Source organism: Zeus faber (assembly GCF_960531495.2).
Source record: "Zeus faber genome assembly, chromosome: 9".
NCBI classification, from domain to species: Eukaryota; Metazoa; Chordata; class Actinopteri; order Zeiformes; family Zeidae; genus Zeus; species Zeus faber.
In genome coordinates this window covers 25,776,106-25,799,181 of record NC_137197.1, presented here as the reverse complement: position 1 = coordinate 25,799,181, position 23,076 = coordinate 25,776,106, and the positions used below count along the sequence as shown (strand labels likewise).

Genomic DNA, 23,076 nt, shown 5'->3' with positions numbered 1-23,076 from the left:
CACATGTGGGTCATTATAATCTAGAACCCGGTGGTGTGCGTGTCCATGCATGCATATGTGTATCTGTGTAATAAAAAAATGGATTGTAGTCGAGTCAAGGCTAGTAATGGCAGGCCATGTAGGCCTGCCATTACTAATGACATTCTGCCGTCTTGAATCAAACGCCCTCCTGTCCCCTGACACCTTGTACAGGTTTACAGCGTACCGTGGCCTGCAGGGCCGGAATGCCTCCACATAGTGTGAAGACAGAGCAGCAACGACCTGCTATACTGTACAATATGGCAGTCATGGATCGCTGTATCAATTTTGTTATCCTACTGAAGGGAATACCACCCCTCTTCAGCCTTGAAATGGCCCAAAGTGTACACCTCGAGTTGGTCAATTGAACCACACTTCCTCCACTTCTGTGTACCATTACCATTGGCAGTGTTTAACTCGTCCTTGGAGGGGAAGCCTCTCCTTTTTAGTCTGTGTTTTTTTTTTTGTGTGTGTTTTTTTTTTAAACAAAGGACCATTCCTAATTAAGGACAAATGTGCCCACGGCCAAACTGGATGTTATGACAGCATTGCGTCTCATTGGCGACAGGCAGACAGTCAACAACTCAGCCTCAACTCAACACCTTGACCTACGTTTGGTCCGGACTAGAGGGTAATGGGGATTTTACAAGATACTTCTGGATCGTAACTGATGTTGCTACAGTTGAAGCCATGTCTCCAACAAGATTCCAAAGGGGAATCAGGGGTGTTAAACAGGAAATGGAGAGACTATGGCGAAACGAATGCAGTCGACCCAGCCCTTTGAAACCGCAACAGTGGTTCAGCGTCTCGTGAGAGCGCAGGGAGGGTGTTGAAACAGGCTTGAGCTGAGGTTTAAATTAACTATGTGCGAGTGCCATTAGCATAACACGATGATTCAGTGCAACTGGTGATCCGTGAGGTTCTTTTCCTCAATGAGCTGTTCCAGTTTGCTCCGACAGCGGCACTGCCTGTGATAATTGAGGGAGGGATATCATGAGGACCGAAATGCTTTGATGGAGGTTTCTCTTTCTCCTGAAGGAGGACAACACAAGCCCAGCGACACAGAGATATAAATAAAATGGAAAAAATACAACGTACAAAACGGGACGATCGTACTCTATGCTGAGTCTGTGAGAGGGACGACAAAAGGGAGGATGAAGTTCACCCGGATCCCAGTAAATCCTGCTTTCCTGACACTTTGCTGGCACGGATCGCATTGTAATGAGAAAATCAGCCAAGATATTCATGTTTACTGAGACGCGTTTCCCGAGTGTGGGCTTGATCGTGGCCTTGCCATGGCTACCATGAGCCGTTTCATTATCGATCAACATACGCACGCACGCACGCACGCACGCACGCACGCACACACGCACGCACACACGCACGCACACGCACACGCACACGCACACGCACACACACACACACACACACACACACACACACACACACACACACACACCACAGCACTTCATCTGTGCCGTGACTAGATGTGAAAAGCCATTACATGTTGAGTGTTCTTTATCCTTGGCTCATTGATTTCACATGCATCTTGCATTCGGCTACATTATTTTGTGTGCAGTCAACATCATAGCTGCTACAACAGCACTATTTTAATTATTGGTTACAAAAGACCAGTGGTCAGTAGGATGCCTTCAATATTATTTCCTCTGTGAGGCTGTATCCATCCATCTATCTGGCCGAAGGGAAGTAGACAATGAAGTACAAATATTGGAGACACAACAGGGCCAATATCTTTCCTGTTGAAGCCTTATGCATGGCCAAACTCACCAACAATTCTGGTTATTTCAAAAGTTCCCTTTCTCCATCCACCGGCTGTTTGATAGACCAAACATTTAGCCATATTGGAATCTGAAGCAACAATTTCTTTGTGGTGGATGTAGAGGTTGCATCAGCACAAGCAAACCTGAAAAATCCCGCCCAAAATCAAATTTTATTTGCATCACTTTGCTTTTGAGATCCAATTATTTTGGATACTTTACTGTCAATCATAGATATTTTGTGTTTTGTCAGACACTAAATCAATTTTTTCTTTTATTTTAATACGTTTAATGGGCACTTTGATATCTTCTATGGCCCAATTAAGACAGATTTTAATCTGATTTAAAGATTATTATAATTTTTGTATAAGCAGTGGATTCATTTCTCTGGGGGGAAAAAAGTCAGCCGAAACATATCCAGCATGTGTGCCTGGAAGCCTGTTAGCTTGAATGCCGTCATGTGACAAGTCACATCAAAATCCAATGTTGTTGGCGCCAGAGAGACAGGCACTCGACGGGCAGCCCTGGAACCAGCGGGCTGTATTCATCTGCTGGATCTGTTTAGGCTGATGCCAGACCTGCTGGCAGCGGCGGTGGCGTTCTGACGAACTACATATTGAGACCACGGAAGGATTCTTTTGCTTTCCTGCAGCCCACACATGCACCAGAACCGGCGCATGTGAGCTGGCACACAGAAGAGATCCACAAGCGAATGCACAAACAAACGGAAAGACGTCAGATCCATACGATTCAAACAAACGCAGACACAAAGCACGTTGTCTCGATTTAGATCCGTCCTGACAGCCATGGCGACGAGCAGCGGCGCGTCGCTTCCCCACGCATCGCGGCACGAAACAGCGGGCGAACAAACGACGCACATACGATGAGGCGTGTGGAGGGAGATTATTCAGATTAGGGAGCTTGTCGTGGGGGCCAAAGCATCTGACACAAAGCTTGGCCTCGGGCGCGCACATACATACACACGCACACACACACACACACACACACACATGGGCCACAGATGGGGTGCTGAAATGGGTTTTTGAAAACTGCCAGTTCTTTAATCAAAGTGGAAGAGAAACGATCTGGCCCGCGATTAAGCCCGTGAAGGGTGATGCAAGGAAGCGGTTGTGTAATGGCTTTGTTTTATGTAAGACGGATTCGGGCCAGGATGTAAAAAAAAAAGAAAAAAAGAAAAAGGAGAACAAAAAGAATCAGAATGGTTTGATTTGATTCTACTGTATAGCACATACATCTAGTGCAAATATTTGCTTCATCAGAGGTTGCTGCAACGGCGTCCGGCTCACAGATGTAAATACTTTAATGATTCATGTTACAACTGTGGCTAAGAGTAGGTCATGAGCGACTTTCAATTAAAGGGAAAGTAAATACGTAGCATGCTGCTCAAGGCGGACGTGCCAGGAATGTAGAGGCAGGGCATTTATGCGTCTTCTGTTGGTAGAAATACACCACCAACATACTGTACCTATCGTCAATCCTCCTCAAATCCAAGTGTGTATGTATGGGTACTAGGGATGCAATGGTACAGTGGGCTCACAGTTCGGTATGTATCAGCGAGGGAGGAGTATGGGCTATCTCTTACATAGAGGGGGAAACATTTGCCGCTGGCAGGAGACGGCAACTTAAACAAACAACACAACACAAAACTGTAAAACTTGACCAAAAGAAAGGAACAGCTCATCACCCAGCGACACCCGGTTCCCTTCATTCCTACAAAACAAACGTTCAAAAGAATCAGATCGAACGACCCGACACTGCCTGCCGCGAGTGGAGAAGTTCCAAATGAACTTTCAACTGGACACCTTGTTTGATTGTACTCTTTACAAAAACATTTCTTTGTAGTTTTACCTTGTGTTTCTATGAAAAAGGCCGTGTAGTTGCGTGCAGTTGAAAGAAAAAAATAGACCTCTAGCGCAAAAACAGAGAAATGCTGTGCGGCTCCACGCGGACCCCACGACTGACATGGCCGGAGGAGCTGCAACAGTGGATTCAATAGGAAGCGTTGACTTAGTGCACGCCGTGCCGCGCCACGTACGCTGCGCCAATACGTCTGGTGGACTTCCACCGTGATACCGTCATACCGTGGTCCACGTGTGCCGTAGGGGACGTACCGACAGTTCGATAACATACCGTGTACCGTTGCCTCACTAATGGGTAAATGTTAAAATGCAAGGCCAGTGATATTAACACAGCCATTACTGGTGCTACATGTAGATGTGAATGCTGATCGAGGTCAGCGGTCCTCAACGTTCCGCAGAGGACCGCGTGTTTTACGCTACTGGGTTTTTGCCACTCGCTTGCTTCTCAAGGCAGCAACGGCTCATCCTCACAACGACGCCAGCCACAGAGTGGCCGCCCTTCATCCCGGCACGTCAGGCTGAAGGGCGCTTATTGGCCCGTTCCTACTCCGCCGAACGACGGGGCGTCGGAGGCTGGAGCTGCTGTCCGTCTCCCGAGCGGATTTGCCTTGATGATTGATTATAATTATAGTGTCGCTCTCTGCAAAAAAAGCCTGGCTTTCCAGCATGGGGCGTTCTATGGCACCTGGCAGGGGCTTAAATGAGGGGGCAACGCAAAGTAATATCTCGCGAACACATCACCATCCTTGCTTTTCCCACAGCCCTGTCCTTGAAGACCGGGCGTGGGCGTATGACAAAACCTGTCAATTAAGGAGAAGCAGGGGGTCCACCTCTGGAGGTAGAGGAAGGAGGGAGAGAAAAGCGGTGGAGAGGAGGAGGTGGCAGCACTGGAGTGGAGGGGAGGAAAGGGTGAAAAGGAGAGAGTGAACATCACAGTGGTGCGACGGAGAGGTGCGACGTTGGTTTGGAAGTCAAGGAAAAGTTTTTCCAGCTTTTAAGGAATAGGTGAAAATCAGAAACTGGGTATAAATGTGGGTTCTGTTCTGAGCGAGAGAGAGAGAGAGAGAGAGAGATAGAGATGGAGAGAAAGAGAGAGAGGGGGGGGGGGCACACCCAGAAAAGTGTGAAACAAACCAGAAATGGCAAGTTCCACATAAGAGAAGTGCACCGCCAGGAGCAGAGTGTGACATTTCCACCCACTCATTGATCAATCTCCCACCCCCCACCCCCCAATACTCCCTCTTATTCCCCCCTTCCATTCCTCTCCCTCTCTCCCTCTCACTCTCTCTCTCCCCCTCGCTCTCTCCCTCGCTCTCTCTTGCAGCCATTTCATCGAAGTGTGAGATTTCCGTTTAAGTGCGACGTTGTCTGATGGATAAAACTTCCCCTGTGTCTCTCTCTCTTATGTTTGTATAATGAGGTGGAACCAAGGTAAACGCTGCACTTCTTTATCTCTCTCTCTCCCTCTCTCTTTCTCTCTTTCTACTAAAAGCCTTGCTTTCATGTGGGGAAGTGTCTTGGTTTGCGCGCTGGTAAACAAGCCAAGGCACCTGGCAGATGCACCGTCTCCGGCGACCGGGGACTTTTAAGTCATTAGGAGACTCACGCTCTTTTCGGGCGCGATACATCAACTAAGCACATTCTCACTTGTTAGCGCTTCCCCATTGGTAATGGAATTCTCCGTCGTGTTTAACTGCCGCCGACAATGACATGAGCACTTAAGCTGAGAGCACTGTATTGCGCTGGCGTTAAACTCTCCCCCGACTGCACGTCGCCGGCGAGGTTTAGACGACAACGCTCCACTCTTAAAACGCAAATATGCGGATGATGGCACGTTTAGGCGAATTAACGCTCGTCCCCAATGAGGCGTGGTGTTTATGCTGTCTAACGCATTTAATGTCTGGGTTTCTTTTTCGCACGGAGGTTTCCACACTGGGAGAAATAATAAGTCTCCCTGAATACTTTCACACCCTCCTGCTCACGTCCAGAGTTTTCCATTCGGTTCAAAGAGCTTTTTTTCATATTTTGATTTCTACCCAAACCAATGAGTGAGGATCTCTTCATCATTAAAAAACTGGGATTCATTTATAAGGTTTTATAGGATTTGAAGGGTGGTCTGAATATGGATCTGCTTTAAGCAAATAAGAGCAAATCCAAAAAGTTAGTATGTACAGTATGTACTTATATAACATAAAGGCAGCGTCCTTTTTTCCTCTACCTCCAAGAAGGTGGGGGTGTGGATGAGAACAGCTATAACAGTCTGTGAAGCATTGCTTTACAGCAATATCGGCAAAAAGACAAGAGTTAACTATATCGCAAAATTGCAATAACCGAAATTCCAGACTTGTGTATTCTGATATCAAAATACCGATATTAAAATAATACATTGCCTACCCCCACTCTACGGCCTACAAGCAAAGGCAGTTCACATCTTTGTTTCATTTTTTATATGCAGCAACGTGCATATTCTCCTAGTACGGGCACAAAGATGGCCATGCATTTTTTTTTTGTGTTTTTTCCGCACTATTGTTTTTCTTGTTTCAGACCATCTGTGCTCATTCTCTCTCCCTCTCTCTTATAATTGCCAAGTTTGTGCAGGCGTCCACACTCAATGTCTACCGGGTCTTTTATTATAATAGTCCCTGACAGTGCAAATAGTGTAGAATCTGAGCGGAAAGCTTTTGAATTATTACATCCGACCACACAATCCAAAACTGCTTGCTGCCTTTGTCACACGCGTCGCAGTGTGTTAGTGCTTCTCCTTAATGAACATTTCTAATGTCTGACGACTCCAAACATCTGCCGCTTATACATGCAGCCCCTTGTGCCTGTACACCGGAGCTGCAGAGAGATGATTAGCGCAAATTTGTGTCATACGATTCCCATCCAATATCTTTAACATGATTATGATACTGTACATACGTGCTTTGTTATCAGGACCTTGTTTTAACAGGTCTGAATAAAGGCAAAGAGCAGGTCATTACGGTGTCTTGACTCCGGAAAGCCCGTACAGACAGGGAAGCTAGAAAGGCTCTGCCTTCATTAACTGAACACGCATCGTGCCCTCCCTGATTGTTCCTGCGTTATTTACCACCCCCGTCACCACCCACTCCATGAACGCTTTCTGGATAAATGAAAGCGGTGATAAATCACATCATTTACATGGTTGTTATCCAGGGCGGTTCGTGCCTATATTAGCGTTGGTGGCGAGTCCCCTCCGTGTCTCTGCGGTGATAGATCACTCACCGCATCGAATGGCGTCGAACGTGTCCGGTTTGATCCGTTTGGCCGATGTTGTACACTTTGATGAAGGTGCATACATTGTCTAGTCCGTGCAGAACGGCAAAAGAACCACAAGCCCACGTCTAACGATCTGCTCAACCGCTTGATGGCGTCTGCAAACGGAGATGAAATCATTATCTTCATCCTTACCGCCATCGCCGCAGTCAAACCTGTCGCTATGAGTCCTCAAACAGTTTTTCAGAGTATCTACAAAGCCTGGATACTCTGTAAATCATAAAACAGAAGGCAGCTTTGCGGGGCGACCACGTGTCACCGGAGTGGAAAAGTGTAATGGCTTCATCATCCAAGTGCCTGCTCTGAGTTTTCTTCGGTTTTTGGCACAAAAAAAGAAGAAAGCTCCCATCACAGGGAACTTATGATATATGTATGGCGGACCCCGTCTTGGGAGAAGGCTGCGGGAATTCCAGGAACTTCTCGGTTACATCGCCAACTTTTCATCACTCAAAAACTCTATAATACTGGTGTCTGACTTAATTCTAGCTTCCTTCCCCGCTGTGCTAACATTTTCTGTCTCACGCTGAATAACTTCAAAATATGTCACGGAATTAGCGCAGACGTCGGGGAGTGGCGCGTCCAGAAGAAAAAAAAGAGCAGAACCTTGTGGTGGGGGGCCCTGCTCCTTCACTCAGAATGAATAAAGAGGAAGAAAACGAGAACGACGGCACCTCGCTTTGCCCCTTTTTCTGAATCCTCCGAAAGGAGGGAGGCAGGGTCGCGTCTGGTCAAACCAGACAAATCACTTTACTGAGAAATATTCATCCCGCAGGAGCGGCGGAGCCGACCTAACAAAAGGGAGTCGATTAAAAGAAAAGAGGAGAGAAGACACAAGACAAGAATAAAAAAGATGAGATGCGAGTCAATATAAAGCGGAGAGAACACAAGCAAACTAAGGAGGAGAGATTTTTAAAGTTGTCAAATTAGAGCCAAAACCGAATAAGTTTGGCACATTGGGGGTCCCTCAGGAAGCTAGACTTTCCTTTGTACAATTTCCATGCAAATCGCACAAACAAACGATCTCACAAAGTCTATGACGCTCTTTCGACTCCATTAATCAATCACCACTAAGTATATGTTTCTGAAAGCTGAAGGTTGTATTCAGAGTGTGAATGATAGAATAACACATGGTTACGCACGGCCCTTTTTTGTTTCATTCAATTAGAAAATGGAGGAAATTAATAAAAAATAAATCTACAATAAAAACACACTGCTTTTATTTGCTTTGTTTGGAAAAAAGATTGCTCTGATCTGAGGTGTGGATCGCGCCCTCCGCCACCGAGAGCGATGCTCAGCATAATGGTATGGTCCACTTTAGGGGTGTCTGAAATCGTATCACAAGATTCTGTCAGGCACGAATATGGGAAATATATTGTAATGTTTAAGATGACATGTAAGAAGACCTTATTCATCCATTTTATGTTTGTTGCAGCAGCGTCCGCCATAGTGGTGACTCTCTAATGTTAACACTGCATAAAGTGCATCACTTCCCATTGCAATAGTATTATTCAATGTCTGTGTACTATCCAGAGCAGAAGAGAACAACACTCAGATATGGCTAATCCAAAGGGTATTGCAGTCTCATGGTAGAGAATGTCACAGGTTTTATCTGAGCTTGGGAAAAAACCGCTTGAAGGGTGTATCATGATGTGGAATTCAGAAGTGGAAGGTCTGAGAAGCTTTGTGCTCTTGAGTGTACAAGGTGTTCTTGACCTCAGCGTTCTGAACTGAATTCATGTTATTTTCACAGTATATTGATTGACGTTTTGTTTGCAACAGTTTTGACTTAGAAGCCCAGAGTAATGTTTTTTTTTACAGATTTCGGGAAACCAGTCTCACACCGGAAGAAGAAAAAAAGCTGAAAGAAAGGGGAGAGATAAATCATGAGCAAACTATAACGGTCTAAGATACAAGCTAAGAAGATGACATCTATTCTAAATTCGGGTCAGACAGAGTTCACGGAGGCGTCACTACTTAGAATGCTTTTTCATACATTGAGAGTCGCTCACAAACCCACACATACTTGCAACACATCACGGTAAATCCAGCTTTCCGGCTTTGGCAGTTTGTGAAAATATCACTTCAATGTATTATGTCAGCATGTAGACGGAGCCAAAAAGAGAGGCATGGCTTGCGCCGTCCTTCCTCTTAGATAAATAAGGAAGAAAGGATGATTGTGGTCTGCTGTGCAGTCAATGGAGTGCGTCCTCCAATCCGTTGGTGTATTCTGCCATGGCTGATTGGATAACCATAGAGGTTTCTAATCCTTTTAACCCCGGTACAGTGCAGCACTCACATTGCCGTCTATGGCGCTCACGCACGCACGCACGCACGCACCGCACACGCACACACACGCACACACACACACACACACACACACACACCGTTCACAAATTCAAAATGATATGCAACCTCTTAAAAATGACTCATTCATGACATTCCTTACTGTAGCAGTGTGGGCCTTGAAAATAAGGGGGAAAAGTTGCTCTCAAGTAGGGATAAGCTTGACCGATACTGTTGGATAACTGTCCAACAGTGGACTAAAATAATATCCACAGTGACACAGAATATACCAAACTCAGAAGTGTGATGCCAAACCAAACATTAAAGATTGTAAATATATTAAAGAGAGCTTCTTAATTTTCTGCTTTTCTGACATTTGAAGCATGTTAGATGTCACCGATGGACAGAAATGGATTGTATGTCAATCATTATGCTTTGATGACCTCCAAACTAACAGCCCAAGTCTGTAATGCTCAGTAAAATTAATCAATTCTGTAGTCAGTAATAATGACCGAAGAAATGGCCGATCCTTTTGGTTTAGCGTTCACAATTGTTAATGTGATGATTTGAAGCCTCAATTTGGGTTTACTCCGCCATCTTGGCAGGAAACGGCACTAGAACTTTCTCAATTTGGGCAGCAGGGGACGGAGTCTAGGTGTGCTGAGATGGAGTGATTAAAGTGAGTGTAGTATGTAGAGTGTAGTAGAGTGTAGTAGAGTGATTAAAGCCACATGGTCAAACAAGAGACCTCCCAATTAAGGCAACCATGCCCCAAATATAACCCGCTTTAAGCCTTAATATCTTCTTTATAGAACAACCAAGACACCTTAAGCAAAAGTAAACGTTGGTCTTTATAGTCTTTTTAAAGAATTTCAAAATTTCTAGACCATGATCATGACCTTGACCATAATGGTTGCTGCTGGGTCGATTTCTACTTTCAACCAATATAACCATCTATGTTTTGGGCCTCCAACTCTATCCCCAAATGTCCCTAAGTGGGTGGGGATTTTTTTTTCTGTCTTTCCTCGCTCCCTCCCTGTTTGAAAACACAAAGGAAAGAAGGGTGGCTGTTCCGTCTCCGAAGGATTGTCTGTTTTTCACTTCGCCAACTGTTCCTCATCCACGCCTACCATGTGCGCCATGCACCCAACTTGTAAGATGAAACGGTCCAACATCCCTTTTTGCACGCTTGTGAAGTCAATGAGCTCTTTAATTAAGCAGGGCTCAAAACCTGCAATGAATAGGCAGCTTCGACAAACTTTCCAGACATATTGGTGGCTACAGTGTGCAAATGGGTTTCTACACATATTGTAGAAACAGGACGTTGGTGCAAGTATTGGTTAAAGTAGAATTTCAGAGTTTAACAAAAATCAGCTTAAATGCGCTTTGCAGGAGGGCCATCTTTTGTATCAGGTTTGACATTCTACCATTAACCATTTTTGACAAACTTTGCACTACTAGGGATGTTAACAATTAATCGACTATCGATTAATTGCTAATAAGGATTTAATCGATAAAGATTTTGTCTTATCCATAAGAACTGAAGGATGTTCTTGTTGTAATTGCATCAACTGGAGTCTTTGGGGCCCAGAAAAATAATAGCCAGTCGGGAAGTAGAAGTACTCACCGGAAGGACAGGGAGCTGTCGAGAAAGAAAATGCCCAGTGGAGTAAGAAGTAGTAGTAGAAGTAGATGAAGGCGTCAGGAAGAACGACAATCAACAACCATGGCTGCGCGTAGAAAACTATATGTATATTGTTGCTAACAACTAATGCTGCTTTCAGGAGGAACACGGTGGATGGGAACAGGATAACTGCACTTTCTGAATGGCGCAGGGGGAGGGAAAAAAAGCCGGAGCGGGGGAGAGGTACAACGACAAAACGACACGAGCGATATGTTGCCATGGGGATGACTCCAATAAAATATATTAAACTAAATTATTCAGTGTCTGTTATTATATATAAGAATTTTAGTAATGTTTAGTAATTCTATTAGCGTCTCGTTGTCCATATGTGCAATTAGACTTGACCTGCTACGGAACAACCGACTCATTTGGACTGGGAGGCAAAAAGCCCAGCGTGTCTTGCCTCTAACTTCTTCATTTTGAAATGAAATGAAATAAAATGAGGAGAAACGCTCCTCACGCTCCTCTCACCACGTCACAAAATCTCGGAGTTGCGCGACGTCACGTGGGTCCCCACGCGCCATGGCGCCACCCCCTGGTGGCGTCACCAGCTTTTATGTTTTCAATCAATCGACTATTGTTTGTTAAGGTTAACAACTGTCTATTACGGAAATTCTTTTAAATTTACATCCCAATGCACTACTAATTCTATGCTATTGCTAATAGCCTTACTTGTCCAAATTCGTTTGATCTCACTGTTATTTTAAGTACTATGGGGGACAATTTTCGAACCTCCCACTGCCGATGTGGTCGTAGCAGCTCTATCTCCCTTTCTCTTTTACAAATGAGCTGGCAGTCTCTTTTCATCGGGCGCTCAGAGCCCCATTGTGCCCAAGCAGCCATGTAAATGAGAGCACACCACGGTCCCTCAGCTAATGCAACCTGAATGCTGGCGTCCATTAGGAAAGACTAAATCGCTCAAGTTGTGTCGTCGACCAGCGCTGCTCGAGCCTTGTGCATCCTCCATCCTTGTTCGACTGTTGTTTCTCCACAGAGCGGCTTTCCCCATAAGTGACAATTGGGTAAGATTTGCGGTGTTGGGGAAAAAAACGGCGTGCAATCGTGTACAGGATTCATTTAAAATGGAATAAGCAAAGCCAAATTATTTGAATTTACAGTGGCAACCTTCCTTCATCATGAATACAAAATGAATGATGATGAAAAATAAAAAAATGAATAAATAAAAATCTCGGCAGTTCTTCAAAGCCTTTCATTCAGCTTTAATGAGATAGATTTTTATTTCTAACCGAAGGACTAGCATGAACCTTTTGGAGGACAAAAGACTTGATCGGGTCTCACGAACCAGAAGAAAGTGAGTAGGCAATTAGGGCATGGTGTCATCTTTCCTTATTTCCAACCCTAAATGCCTGAGAGAGGAGTTCTAATTCGTCTCCAACGACACCATCATGCCCCTTTGCTGCAGTGACATTTCAACAGCCTCTCTGTCTCTCACCCCAATGTTGGTATTGGCAAACTGTACAACTGTACAAAAAAAGAATTCAATACTACCCTTTAATACTTTCACTTCAATACCAGTTCCTAAATGAGACGTTCCCCTGTACCAATTTTGCTTCCTTTTTTTCATACCAGAAACACTGTGTCAAGGTTAATATCCTGCTACTTGTAATGAAAATGTCAATGCCTCGCTATAAATATAATACATTTTGACAAAAAGAAATGACGTGTTTTTTTTACTCAAACCTTTCATTTTTGTCTTTGGCTCGCTGAGGCCGACAAAATAACCGACTTGATAGCGAGATTTGGCAAATGTGACCAACCCCGCATACCGCAGGGTCCCATATTGAAATGTAATATCTAACCAGAGTTTCAAAACAAGGTATCACATGTGGGAATCAAGCAAATATTTTTTAAGCTTTTACTTATTAAAGATTTAGGTTTTGAATACAGAAGTGATGAGAAATTGGGCTTTAAAGTTTTAGCATCATTTCTTAACTTTGGCAGAACAAAACACACATTTAGAAACACAATTAGTGCTTTACATGGTTACATTTGGATAGTGCTGTACTCCTCCAATGAATTTGTTTTTGTGAAATAATTTTTGAATCATTAATTTAAAAAAAATATTTGAAATTGCATAATTCAAGTTAATCCTTACATTTTTTGTTTTAGTTAAGTTAAATTAAGCCTGCTACCTCCCGCTGCCTCCTGCTGGTTCCCGCTGCCTCCCGTTGCCAGTTCTGCAATATGACTGAGAACTATTGCCCTCTTCCTATAATCCATAGCAACATGGTTATGATGTTTTCACGGAGATGTGAAATGTCTTGCTTCTGGTGTTTTGTTTTGTTTGTGATATTTGTTGTTGTTTCTTTAAAACATTGTTTACGGAAGTGATGTCAGCGCTTCTTCTTGCCGTACTTTGAGGCGTTGCAGCGCAACTTTTTTTTTTTTACTATGCGAAAGGACTCTGTGTAGTCCGGTATAATAAAATAATAATTATAACCTTATTTTACCAAAACAGTTTCACATTCTGACTTCACATCGCACAGAATATCAACAGATGATCTTGATCTGCATGTTTGCATCAAAGGAAACCAAAAGATCCCTTTGATGCAAACATGCAAGTAGGTTGGTGAGTGCCTTTTTTTCCCCCGTGAAATGCTGGTGGGCTACTTTTTATTATTTATCTAATATTAAGAAATCAAACTCAGTTTTAAAAATATGGTGAGTGATAAAAAAGTTGAATTTGCAATCATTTTCCCTCAGAGCCAAAAGTGCAGCGCTGCACCTTGGGACGTGGCGGGTCACAAATGCCATAAAACCTTTTCATTCTTGATAGTATGATGCGATTTGCTTGATAACTTAACGCATTGGCATTTTGATATCTACTCCAGCCATTTTGACCATGTATTATCTCTTCAAAAAATAAAAAAATAAATGATTAGTCTTGTGGTCCAGCAAACAGTGCATGAAGTATGCAGTTAAAAGAACCCTGTATACAATGGCTGTGTGCTAAATAGTGCTGCTATATGGATGAGAGGCAATTTTCAGTAATTTGCGCTCCAGTGCCTCTGTGTTATTGTCAGAGTGATCTGTGATTATGGAAATCGCTGCTCACTTCAAAGTGCAGTTTCCCAACAACTTGTTTCTCGAGGACATCCCATACCTAGTGCTTTATTTTGGAACGACGGTTAAAAAATAACTTTGGATTTCGACTTCATCAGCAAGATGACATCTCTCGCTTGTGTTTTTTGGGCTCAGACATTTCTGCCGCCTTTTGACGTCAATGGTTTGCCGACCACCCAGAAACTGGTTGCGCTCCCTCTGAACTGCTTCCAAAGCAATTTCTCATTTTTTGATCAATCAAAAATGTTTGAATCTCATCACCTCATTCATCAAACTAATGTCCTCCTATTTTGGCATTTTCATCCCTTACCCCGCTTTTGATAATCTTGACTAAACACCAGTGTCTGAATATCAAGGGTGTGTAATTTATTTTCGAATATTATAACTATGTAACAATAATAATAGTAATAACAGTAATGTTTCACTGTCTCAACAGTAACAACACTGTCTCCCTTGCTGGACATGACAGAAGCTGCATCCTGACTGTTTGAGAACAATGCATTTGATCATCTGCTGTCAGGCATATCACAAACAAAAACAACTTTGTATATTAAACCGCAGAGTGTGAATTTGACAGTTTAAATAATACTGTGGAGTTTGGAGGCAGGCAAAGACTAATGTGTGGTCTCTGGTTTCTTGCCGTTGACGTAATAAATCCCCCAAGTACATTCATTCAGAATGGTAATTGGTAGTGCTGCATCAGAGGTGTAAGGGTATACTTAAATAACAAGACCTTAATTTACGTCCTCCAACGAACAGAGCTAGTAGCCAGCTGGAGTAGCTTTGTGACCAAGACGACGGCCATAATTAGATTTGGCGCGCCGTAAGGCTACAGCTATCATTACAGCTTGACATCACGTCACAAGGTCAACAAGCACCGTTTTTGTTGATTGTGGCAAAGCGGGGAGGAAAACATAGTCTTCTAGGACTAAACTTAATTTAGGCCTCTAATCTGCTTTGAAGCCATGTGGAATTATGGCTGTTGTGGCTGGGGTTGACTGGACCACGTGGTTCAAAGTTGACTTAATCTGCCCTGAAACAGGCCAGGGAGTCCGCTTCCAGAGGAAATTATCTTCAAATACGACCCAACTTATTTATTTATTATTTGATTATTCTAGACATTCAGAGGGGCACGTATAGTTCATGATGCAACTCTGCCTCAAAATGTTATCGCGTGTTAATGCTACCAAGCTTCTGGCTTGTTCATTTTCAAAACAGATAAGTGCAAATTGGATTGCTACATTGTGCCGAGTAATTATTCAAAATTATACAGTATATGCTAAGGCAAATTATGGGAGAGCATTGGCTCCTTTGAGATGACTTCAATGAACTGGAGACATCAAACAACAGGTTGTGAAGAATATGTCTTTGAGACAGCTCCCGATAACCCAGCTAAACTCCATTGGATTCCAGGAGCTTCTGTTAAAAACAACCTTTTTGTTCAGCTCTCTGCCAGAAAGACTTGACCCTTTATCTGCAGGACATTATTCAGATCCAGCCCTCAACCCAGAAGAAGGCTCCCGAAAATCGCAAAGACGGTGAGCTATTCCAAAAAGTCCAAAAGGTGCCTCGTCGAACTTGGCAGAATGGAAAAAAAGGGTCCTCCCCCAATCCATGTTCCAACACTCCAATCAACATTCCCCCGCACCTCGGCCCTGTCCCAGGCCGAAATGAGGATGAGAAGATAATGACCGGACTGGCAGTCACTCAGCTTGTCCACTGCATCATGAGTGAAAATGAAATTGATTTTATAAATCCTGTGTCTGCCGGGGCTGGAGCAGAGGGGATTAGGGCGCTGATTGTACTAATACTGTGTCCTGCCCTCTCCTTTTCCTCCCTCATGAATTCCGCCCATCATCTTTTCTCCCTATTTTTTGATTAGTGCTCTCTGTCCATCATTCACTCACATTCTATTTCCCGTAGTTTTTCCTCTTTATTTCCCCTCTCCTGTTGCTCTCTCTCTCTCTCTCTTAGTCACAATCTCTCCCTCTCTCTCTCCATCATGTATGTCTAGCTTGCGGATTCAGGTCAAGAAGGCACAGCTGAACAGGCCGAAAGAGGAAAAAAAAGGGATAAAATGGGAGATGAGGAGATGCTGAAATGCAGAAAGGCCTAGGGAGGCCTCACAGTGCTCAGATGCGATGAGTTCTAGAGGAATGGCTGTCCCCAGGGGGGCTGGACACACCAAATTATGTTGCACAGTTGCCCTCTGCCCAGAAATGCAGACATTGATCCGTTTCCCCTCACTACCCGCAATTTAGAATACAGCCCGGGTAGTATTGCGAACAGCATCACAGCAACGCTTTATATTGACGGTCAAAGTAAATATCTGAAAATGGTGCACTGGTCCAACAGCAGGACATGTTGGATAAGTGTCACTCAGTTGTTATGATGATAAAAAATTAACACAACCCATTGTTGTATTCATTATGTCGGGCATGTTTTTCGCTACGGCTCTTGACTGCATCAATTAGTCCCCAGTCGTTTGTTTTTGTGGTCTATCTCCATTAATCTTCCACGATGTCGCGCAGAAAGCAGATTATGCCAGGCTCTCGGGCGCAATGATTAAAAGTCAACTCTAGCTGTGCCGCATCGAAACAATAAGGATTGATTTCAATCAGTCAGAAAATTCGCCTTCGTGCGGTACATGATAAACTGGCAGGGCACGACCTGCATCCAGAATCATCACGCCATTCTGGTTGGAACTCGCGTTAAAATCTGAGGCTGAGAAAATGAATTCACAGGTGCGTTTTTGCTGCGGTGGGAGATGATAAAAGTTGTATAATAAAACTTATTCTCAGCCACTCGTCGGTTGCCGTATATACTCATTTAATATGCGAGCTGCAGGGTTTGTAAACTACCTCAAATTGCGGAGTGGAATGATTGCTCCAGCGGCGGAGACATGGCAGCCAGACACCTGGGCCGAGGATGAGCGCAGGTAATACTGTGGCGACACTTCGCAAAAAAAAAGATGCACCAGCCATCTCCAGTCCCCCGGATTCATCTCAAAAAGTTCCAGTGAGGAACATGAACACAAATGAATGCGTTTGTCTTCCCGAGGCGGTATGGATTGCGCTGCGTCTTTCATTAGTCTCATTTCACTTCCCATGTAATATCGGAGCTCTCCTGGCAGACTTCAAATACAAAACTTGCTGCCTGCGCCAGACTCAAATTAAAGGCTGGGATCCGGGGTTAGTCGTGACACGGTTCCTCCTGGGGGCGCAGCACAAATGCTGAGTGATCTTCCCTAAAAATAACGTGGAAAGGAAAGGCAAAGGGTATTGTCAAAGCGCAGATTGACCCGGAGGAGAGCAATCGCACGACCCATGTTCATTAATGCTTTAATAAGCAATTGTCAATTTCCTGTGGTTTGGTGCAACATTGCAAGCTCGCCCTGAAGGCCACCCGCATGGCAACAGAGTGGAAAAAAGCAATTAAAAAGTAAACTGTTGAGACACAGGAATGGCTAGAGAATGCAAAGAAACTTTTTCTCCTTTCCTTCATTTCTTGTCGTGGCGTATCGAAAAAAAAGCAAGAGTTTGACTCGCCTGTTTAAATCGTGTCAATGTCACCGATAAGTCAGCCAGACAGCCTTGGAAATATCTGGCACTTTTTCGTTTGTAACGTCGCAACATAAAGCCATACAGTCTGGGTACAGTTCTACAACAATATCCTGCAATTGATTTCCTTGCTTTCTTGTGTTTGCTGGTGGAATGTTGGGTGGGAGAGAATCAAAATCTCCTCCCAATGCATCCTTGAGGTTGCTGGGGACATAGCCTCTGTTCAGCATGGCCAACATGTTATGAACCAATGCCAGCCCTTGCTAATATCATAAGAAAATGTTGAAATGGTTGTTTTTTGTCAGTGATGAGTATTCAGACCTGCCAAACGTGGGAAAATATTTTGAGTGCCACAATAGTATAGGTCTGACTCCATCAGTTATTCACACTGCAGCCGTCTCGGAACGAGGCTGATGACAGCCTATGCGAGCTACTACGGCGAAATGCATCAAATCACAGTTACTCAACATATTTACTAACCAGAGATGCACAGATTGCAATTTTCTTAGATCGATCGGTGCATCTCACGTTTTATATGTCAACATTACGGTCACATTGTGTGTGCTTTATTATAACTCTCCCACTCCCCTTTTTACCCCACAAAGCAGTAAAGTACCGCTGCGTATCAGCTGATGTTGAGTGAGAAGAAAGGGGGGGCTTACAGAACCACAGGTCATAGCATCCGGTCCAATCCGAGGGATTTTGTTTAAATACGAAATAAATGTACGGTATTGTTTTGTATTAATTTATATATATCTATATATATATTATTATAATTTATTTAGATTTTTTTTCTAGTTTCAGCTGGCATTTTGTACCTGCGTATTTTGACTAAGAATTGTGCAGTTGGTAGACAAAATGCGTTCAGGTTGGCAGGTCTACAATAAAATACGATACAAAACAAAAAGGTGAAAGATGAATCCATAATAGAACAAATGGAAAAAAAGAAGATTAAAAAAACATCAGTTATAAAGATAGCCCTCCCACTGGCCGTTGGCTGTAGTTCCAACACAATGTCGGTGAAAAATTGTTTTTCTAAGCCAGCCCAGACCGCTGACTGCCTTCGAGAAAACCCTAAGCTCCTGCGGATTGACTCCTTGAGAGTGCAGTAAAGCAAACAGGGTCGAGGGTTAAGTGTTGCTAAATCAAACTGATGCTGCCTTAAAGGGGAGCGCCACTGCTTTTTCACCTTAGCCTTGACACTAGGAATCACGCGGTATTGAGGAATCTACTCCCCCTACCGTCGATTGTCAGGAATTAACACTTAAGAAGGAATAAAGTTAATAAGGACGCAATGAGTCGTATTTAATGTAGTATCACTAGAGGGTTGAGGCGGTTTTCAATGAGCACTTTGTCGTAGTTTCTTGAAGGGCATATCCAAAGGTATATCCAATGTAGGCATCTCACCGACCAGCACAATCTGTTCACCCAAAATTCTGAATATGAGTAGAAAGTAAGGAATTCCGTCGCCACACTGTGCTCGAACCTCGGGTAAACAAACAATCCTGTCGCGGTCGTCGCAGTTTGCTCCGTCACGCCAGTTGTTTTGGCCACGCGCCGCTCCCTCCGCTTCGACCACTTCTCTCTCTCCCCCCTGTCCCCATTGCCACCGCAATTGCCACCGCAGGCTCGACTGAAGGGGCAGCGGGGCTGTATTGCACCCCCGGGTCACCAATATCCCCTCAGCCTTCACACGGAGCCAGCTTAGGGAATCAGATACACTTCCTGGCTAGACAAATTGCCAGCCGCCGGCCTCCCACCCCTGCTCAAAGTTCTCGCGTTTTAGGCCTTGAGTGTTTTTTTTTTTTTTCTTTCTTTCTTTTTCCCCTTCCCAAATCCAATTTGTCACTTGGAGCCTAGGTCTGAATACTAGTTGTATTATATTATTTTTCCCATGGGAACCGCATGGGGCTTTAGCCGCGGTGTTATTGGTCGTACGACCAACAATGAATGATTGAGGTTGTGTATGATTGGCATGTTATGCTCCGTACAGACAATCTGATTTAACAGGTGTTAAAGTTCCTACAGTACATAGGGGGGAGGAAAAGTACTTCTCCTTGATCGGCATTAAATAAAACGGGCCGTTTCGATGGCTGACTATAGCTAAGACAAAGTAAATTGGATTTAGGAAAATGAAACAAATAACTGTGTCTCCCAGAGAGTTCAACAGTGACCGAGTCTCAATTGACTAATTTGATCAACCCATTTAACCGATTCTCTCTCTCTATCTCTCTCTCGCTCTCTCTCTCTCTCTCTCTCTCTCTCTCTCGCCTGAAGTGCGGTTGTGTTTAAATCTGTATAGTTCTGGCGGACCATGCGGGGAGGTCTACCGTGACATCACGGCCTCGTTACATTTTCACACGTGTACAGGTGGGATTGCGTTTTGAGACACGGTAAACACAGTGCGAGGGGAGGAGGGGAAGAAAAAGAAGAAAAGAAGGAAATAAAGGAGGCAGATGTGGAATGAAAAGACATATCTTTATACAGGAGTATGCCAGGGAAATTACGTTTAACCAATCAGAGGGTGGAAATAAGAAGACGGGGCTCTGTCAAAGAATGTGCTCGCAGCAAGAAGGTCCTGGGTTCGATTCCTGCCTGGGGCGCTGTTGGCACCGTGCTCCAGCGCTGTGGAGTTTGCATGTTCTCCCCGTGCTCACATTGGGTTTCCTCCATCTAACAACAGTAAGGACCCCCACCAAAAACATGCACAACATCATCGTCTGTCCAGCGATGGACATATGGATCCAGGTCCCAGGGGGCGTCGTCGAATGCTGCCCACTGCTCCTGGCTGCCCCCCCGGAGGAAGGAATGCCAGGATGGGTTAAATGCAGAGGAGCCATTTCACCGGCCACCATCCAAAGCATGTGTGTGTGTGTGTGTGTGTGTGTATGCATGTGTTGTAGTGGCGTGTCGTGTGACAAATAAAGATTCTTCTTCTTGTTAGAGAGACAGAACCGCGTGAAGCAGGAAGTAGTAAACCAAGAAAAGCACAAAACAGCAAACATGGCTGCACACAGGGCATCGGAGCTTGTTTATGCCGAGGAGGAATTGCTGTTCATGGTTGTTAAACCGACAAAGGTGCCGAAAAGGAGCTGGTCGGTCCGCCCCGTTCCATGCAGAGACAGGAGAGGGCGGTTGAAGTTATGTCCTGCTCAGCATTTTATCACAGAGGAACTTACCGAACTGTGGAACAGAGTCACAATGTGGAATTACTCTCCCTCATTGCAAGATCCTCTAAAAATAAACTGCACATGAATTCCAATAAAAACGTGACCTTTCCATCTGTAAACTGAACTTTACAATGACCCTGTTAATTGACAATAAAACCACCAAACCTGAGTGAACTGTTTGCGTATACTTTTTTGTCACTGCGTCACATGGTAATTGGTAGACTTTGAATTTGCACATTTGACCAGTGCTGCGGATCAATGTTCTCCAATACATCAGAAACCAAACAGCAAAACCCTGATCTCCCACCGCTTCCAATGCACTTCTTCCGGGGAACGCCCCTCGCGCCAAGTCACAAAACCTCAGAGGTGCCGCGGCGTCGCGCGGGTGCGCCTCCTGCCCTTGCGCCCGCTGGTTTAAACCAGGCTTTAAAGAGCGAGAAAGAAAAACAAGAGATGCAGACAGAGAGAGCGAGAGAAAGAGAGAGAGAGAGAGAGCGCATATAGCAGATAAGTTAGAAAGAGAGAAAGATGGAGACACGTACACGAAAAGGGAGAGGAGGGAAAAATTGGACTGAAAAAGAGAGAAAGAGGATAGAAGTGGTGTGTGCGTGTGCGTGTGGTAGGCAAGCGTCCTTCATGACGTTATTCTGTGCTATTTGATACTGTCCACATGTATCAATTATTATATAATCCGTAATCACATAATCAATATGTAGTCATCCCCTTGCGACTATCACTGATGTTCATCGGCTGTGTTATTTCATATTTTCACAATTGTGATATTTTTCCTTTCTATCCGTGCGGTGTGCTTTGGCCCAACTGTATTATTATTGTACTGTTATTGTATTCATGGCCGTGGCATGGGGAGGGGAGGTGGGGGGGGGGGCTGCTTGTTTACCAAAACCAAATCCGCCACGTAACGGCTTGACATCCGCCCCGCCAAAACTCAGACAGATCGACCGTCTGACGACGCTTAGAGGCAACGCACACACATAAGAAATGGAGGAAAAAAAAAAAAGGTTAAAACAACCATATCAACGTGTGCGCTCCTGCTGCCAACCGTGCGCACGTCTTCCCCGCTCCGCGTCCTCTACCGCTCCCCGCCGAGCGGAAGCGGCTCAGCGCGCTGCGCAGCGGTGACGTGAGACGTGCGTTCAAAAGGAATTTGTGTGTATATATATATATATATATATATGAAATAAAATAAATAAAATGATATGTATGTATATAAAAGGCATCAAAGGGCATTTCAGTTTAGAAGTAAAACAATTAAGAGCGGTTTCGTTTCGAAAGAAAAGATCGAACCGAATATATACTGAAAACCAATCAATACACAGGAATAAACAATCAAGACTGGGTCAGTGTGGGCGTGAAATAAAACAGAGAACAACTTTAGAAGTTGAAAAATAAAAAAAACACATAAAAATAAATAAATTAATTCATTAATAAAAATAAAAAGCAACCGGAGCGTGAAAACAACAGAACGGGCGCGTTTGTATATGTGTTCATTCACGTGGGACCGACTCTGGCGTCCCTGGATAAGACGCGTCCACGGGGCGCTTCCTGTGGACAGACTAGTCAACTTTGAGGACCTCTCCCACGGTCGTGTAGGAGAGACAGTTCGTGGGTTACGGTGGAAGCGGACCGCCGGTGATTCCACCCCCCCCCCAGTCGCCCGGGGGGCGGGGGGGCGGTGCGGTGGGAGCCGGGACGGGTCCTACCTTATCACCGCCGTGTCGCCCTGGCGGATGGTGATGTTGTCCGTGGCGCGCTGCATGTCCACGCTGCGGACGGGGAAGCCTGTGGGGATGAGACACAGCAGTCTGAGAAGAGAAGCCTGCAGCTGCCTCCAGCACGACTTACGTCCCACCTGCATGTTTGTTTTTTTTTTGTTTTTCAATTTGAAATTTTTTTTTTTTTCAGCGCAGTATAGATCCAGCGGAGGAAGAAGAAATTTAAAAAAAAAAAAATAGTTTGTCCGGGAGGTTTTCCCACCCACCCCCCCACCCTCCCGAAGAAAAGTCCGACTCCTCCCCGGATGCAGAGCTCGTAAGTCTGGGTGGCGGATGGGAGGCGACTCGGTGAGCAGCCGCGACCAACCAGCCGCAACGACGGAGAGAAGGATTCTGCTGATCCGAGAGAGAGGGGGAGAGAGAGAGGGAGAGAGAGAGGGAGAGAGGGAGGGAGAGAGGGAGGGTGGGAAACTCAGCCCTCCTCTTTCTCTCTCGCTCCATCCCTCTCTCTCTCTCTCTCTCTCTCTCTCTCTCTCTCCATCTCTGCCTTTCTAGCTCTCTGTATCTCTCCCCCTCACAATTTCTAATC

General features: G+C 44.6%; 1 protein-coding gene across 1 annotated transcript in view; it reads right to left on the bottom strand.

Moving 5' to 3' along the window:
* The window catches only part of lsamp (limbic system associated membrane protein), a 230,337-nt gene extending 207,676 nt beyond the window's left edge, over positions 1-22,661 (bottom strand). The window contains exon 1 of the mRNA XM_080007424.1: positions 22,476-22,661. Coding sequence (XP_079863550.1) covers positions 22,476-22,630 — 155 coding nt within the window. The 5' untranslated portion in view covers positions 22,631-22,661. The remainder of the gene's footprint in view (positions 1-22,475) is intronic.
* Positions 22,662-23,076: the final 415 nt, after the last annotated feature.